Source organism: Aptenodytes forsteri, unplaced genomic scaffold (assembly GCF_000699145.1).
Source record: "Aptenodytes forsteri isolate BGI_AS27 unplaced genomic scaffold, ASM69914v1 Scaffold149, whole genome shotgun sequence".
Lineage (NCBI taxonomy): Eukaryota > Metazoa > Chordata > Aves > Sphenisciformes > Spheniscidae > Aptenodytes > Aptenodytes forsteri.
The window spans coordinates 699132-703525 of NW_008795560.1; the positions used below are offsets into that span (position 1 = coordinate 699132).

The 4394-nt window shown below is 48.9% G+C and overlaps 1 protein-coding gene across 1 annotated transcript in view; it reads left to right on the forward strand.

Annotated features, from left to right (window-relative positions):
* The first annotated feature begins 1668 nt into the window (after nucleotides 1-1668).
* SLC2A10 (solute carrier family 2 member 10) overlaps nucleotides 1669-4394 on the forward strand; it is a 9298-nt gene continuing 6572 nt past the window's right edge. Inside the window, exon 1 of the mRNA XM_009282231.2 lies at nucleotides 1669-1792. Within this exon, the coding sequence (XP_009280506.1) occupies nucleotides 1669-1792 (124 nt within the window). The remainder of the gene's footprint in view (nucleotides 1793-4394) is intronic.

The following is a 4394-nucleotide window of genomic DNA, read 5'->3' on the forward strand; positions in this document are numbered from 1 at the left end:
TTATCTAAGCATCCGTGCACAGCCCCCACAGACAGACATATATAACCTATGAGCAAGTGCACACAGATGCCCTCGGTTCGTTATTCTGATAAATATAACTGCCTTCTCTCATGCTGGCCAAAAACATCCTCCAGAGTGTTCAAAATACAAAAGAAAATATTTTTGCTTTATTTTTCCCATTATTTTATTTATTTAAATTTTATCTTCCCTGTGATTTCACTTATTCTTTTCTCTTTGAACGCAATAAACAGTTGACATAGCCCTTGGAAACCATCTAGAGCTGTTTACAATATTTATGGTATCACCCAGTATTTTTATTGGAATATTGAATCACCCCAGAGAATTGCACTGAAGCCACAGATTCTCTGGCAAATTGTTTAATTATGTAACTTTGTTCTCCTGGTGACAAGCATTTATAAACTCTCCTTTTACAAACAATGTAATTGAGTTAAAAATTGCGTGCAGCAAACCAAGGCAGATCCCATGGGCTCCTCCCTGTTGTCCTGCTGATCCCTTGGCATCGGGCAGGCTGCAGTGCTGCAGGCAGCGCTCCCCTCACCCCCCGGTTTATTTAAGGATGGAGGCTGCGATCCTCAGAGCTCGACAGAGTGGAAAAGGGCTGAATTCGGGCTATATCAGAGCTCAGGTGGCTCCTCATGCCCAGCTAAGGCACTTGTTGGCTCTGAGGTTGCGTCCTCAACCTGCAAAGTGTGGGCACAGGGGTAAACCCTCCTGTGTGTGAATTCACAGCGCTGACTCCCATCACGGCTCAAAATTACGGATCTTGGCCAATTGCCCCAGCAAAAGGATGCTACGGGCAGGGCGGGCAATGGGAGGAGGGCTGTAGGGACCGGCCACCCAACAGAGGGTCACAGGGGAGCAGGGGAGCACCCTGGGTCACCACAGGCTGCCGTGCTGGAGGCATCCCTAAAACGTGCAGGAAACAGGACCCACAGGGCGACCACCGATAATGGTCGGCATTTCCAGTGAACGCCCCCAGGGTTAGGATAACATAAAAGAAAACGCGTGCAGCCTGGCGTCATAAGGAGAAAGACCTCTGAGCTGTAAATGAGCACACAATAAATGCAGGTGCCTGGCGAGCTGGCTCCATCCCAGCCGGCTGTAACACTGGTGCCTGCTCTTGGATTATAATTCTCGTCAATAACTGAGTTGAGCTTGGCCAGTTTGGTCCCCTGAATCCCTTGAACTTTCAGGGGCCAGTTTGGTCCCCTGAAACCCCTTCCTAAGGGTCAACCGTAATTAGAGAAAATGTGCTCGAGTATGTGATGAGCATTGCTGAACACCATGTCTTCCTTTTTCCAGGATGGACTTCTCTCTCCTCTTGTATTTATATTTTCGTTTGTGATTTTTAAAGCCTCTTTTAGCTGCTGCAGCCCTGAGAGAGAGAGTAACATTTTCAGTAATCACAGCCGGGTTGTGTTACCAAACACAGGCTGCTGTTTCAAACGCCAGGCTCTTCAGGAAGCACATTCCTGCGGCTCAGTCCTGGAGTTGTGTTGTTCGGCTGTGAGGCAGGAACGCGCCCTCGTGCCTCACAAGTCCAGCAGCCAAGAGTGAGATAAGGATCAGATGGGGAAATGGCACTGCCAAGACACACAGTCTCGAGAGGAGGAGGAAAGCATGGCAGGAGGGAGCAAGGCTAGAAACATGCCGGCAGACATGAAGCATGAGCAAGTCCTGGTGGATCCAAGCCCTCCAGACCTTCTCATGCGGAGCTTAAGGACAAAGCTACTGCCTTCAACAGGCCCGGAATATCCATTAACTACAAATGGTATGATAAGAAAGATGTACTTTAAAAACCACAAAGGAAGATGTTTATCCCTGCTGTACATCATAGCAGGTTTTCACCTTTTTTTTCAGAGGACCATAACCCCCAGCCACCTGCAGCATTGACGCGGCAGCTGCATTTCTGTACATACTGATGTCATCTTTTTGGCCACCTTTTGTAAACACACCATAAAGCTCTGCCTATACTCCCTAGGAGCTCGCCTCCTTGCTGTCTGTGCTAATAATGTTTATTGCCTTGCCAGAGAACAGGAAGCCTCCTAAAAATGTCGGGGTGGCAGATAAACGAATGCTGAGTGACCATGGAGAAAAATATCAGTTACTTCTTCTCACACTGAAATCATTTGAGAAGGAAGGAATTGCTCAGGCAAATTGCAGATCATGTAGCCAAGAGTGGGTTTTCCCAGCGGCTGCCTAGGACTGTAGCTCCCCTCTGGCTTTCTGCCTGGCGTGATGCGGAACCATGTGTGGGTGACATCTCCCCCAGTTCATAACACAACTCACCCAAAATGTAAAGGCTTGAGCTCCAGGGAGAAGCTGCAGGGCCAGAGATCACGGGCAAGATCATGCTGCATCCCCAGCATGCCAAAACTTGGGACTACGAGCCCAGACACAGAGCTGTAGTGCCTGCTGCCCACCACGAACTGGCCTCATATGCAGGGTCTTGGGGAAGAGAGAAAACTGCAGTCATGCACTCTCTGAGTGTCATGAGAGCTGGTCGTGATTTCAGAGCTGTTTAAACTACTTCAACATGAATTACAAATCCTATTGTAAAGCTCCTTCCATGAGCACCATTGGTTTCTGTCGGCTGGTGTTCACGTTTGAAGCCATTCTTCCCCAAGTGTGTGATCCCTGTGCAGCTGTCTGTTTGTATCAGATACGAGGTTTTAGAAGAGGTATTTTTAAATACTGTATTTCCATTGAAATTAGAGCATATGAATAGGAAGCTTTTATTTAATCTATAAACCAGGTAGGTGGTTTGAAATGCTTTTAATATGCACTTTGAGAAGAAACAAAACCAAAACCTTTGATCAACTGCTGCCCATATTGCAGGCCAGATATCCAACAGACTAAAGCTGAAAGGACATGCATGATCCGATATTGCCCATCTCGTTTCCCAAAACTATGAGGTGGAGCAAAAAAAGTTGGCACCACTGGTCTCCAGAGCAGAGACATGACATGTATCCCCCTACATAGAAGAATAATGATTCTTTAAATATTTCTCTTAAATGCCCCGTTAAGTTAGCATGTGGAATGACTGAAAAAACTCTTTCAAAAACATAACACATGTTCCTCATTCTTCACCCAACCTGTTTACTTTTGCCTGTGTCAGAGGGGTGTGCCTGCACCACAGGCACGATGGTCACTGATGCAGACCTTCCCCAACCTGATCCTGTACTGTAGCAAAAAGCTTTACCAGCACGGGCTCCACAGGGCACTGGGCTGGAGCTTGTGTTGTTTTAGCCGTGTGATTAAATGAACTATTACCTGCAGTCACATACCAGCTGGCAATGCGGGTTTGTGGTCATTTGCACTTACCCTTCAGCGGCAGTGCCTGTTGCATGGCGCTGGGAAGGCTGTGCAAGCCCACCCCCAGCCTGTGGCAGCACATCTTCCCTGCGCTGGTCCCCACCCCAGCTGGGTTACAGCAAACTTCTGAACATCGTGTGTGCTTCACTGCACACGCATGTACTTCACCACAGTGCAACCCGCCCAGCAACTGCAGTTGGCATGAACAGCACCGAGGGAGAATGTTTGCATTGTGTTAAAGAGTTTTGAAAGCCTTCTAGGCATATCAAGTTTTGCAAAATCCTTGTCTTAGAACTGGACTTCGGGATACATGAATTTAGCCTCAGACTCAGAAGAAAATCTTGCATCCAAGTGCAAGTCCCAGTGTCTTTTATGCAGTAGACAGCAGGAAGGTTTCTGTTCCACTGAGCAGAAAAAGAATGTTACTTGCAAGGAAAGTTGAATACTGAAATGCTTTGCCTAATGGAGCACTGTGCAGGGGGAAGGAGATAAGCTTGAGAGACTGATCCTTTCTTTCCAACAGAAGAAAAAGGTAAGAGTGCAAACTCAGTCATGCTGCTCTTTTTTTTTAGCTTTGAAATGGTCACTCCTTTCCTAGCAGGCTTTCTTTGGCTTTGCAACCCACCTACCTAAAAACTGTAATAAACTGTCAATCTCATGTGGGCTCCCTGGAGGATTTCTAGTCTAGAGGAGTGAAGCTCTGCATCAGAGAGGGTCTGCAGTCAGCGAGGAGAGGAGATTCCTACTCCTGGCTCAAGTGAGAGAGAGAGACTGGGGACAGAGCTGTCATTCCAGCGACCAAAGCCGTTCCCTGCCACATCCTCGTTTCTAGACCAATTCGCGGTAAAACGTCCCCAGCCACCCCGCGCGGGCAAACCTCAGCCGCACGGAGCGGTCACACGCCCAGCCCCGGGTCGCGGTGCGGCGGAGCGGGACCCCGCCAGACTCCCTCTTCACCCCGGAGTTACGCTCCTTCTCCCCGGCCCTTTGCACCAGCTCCCCGGGGCGGTGCCCGCCCGGAGGCGGCCGGGCAGCCGGCGCCCCGAGCAGCACATCCC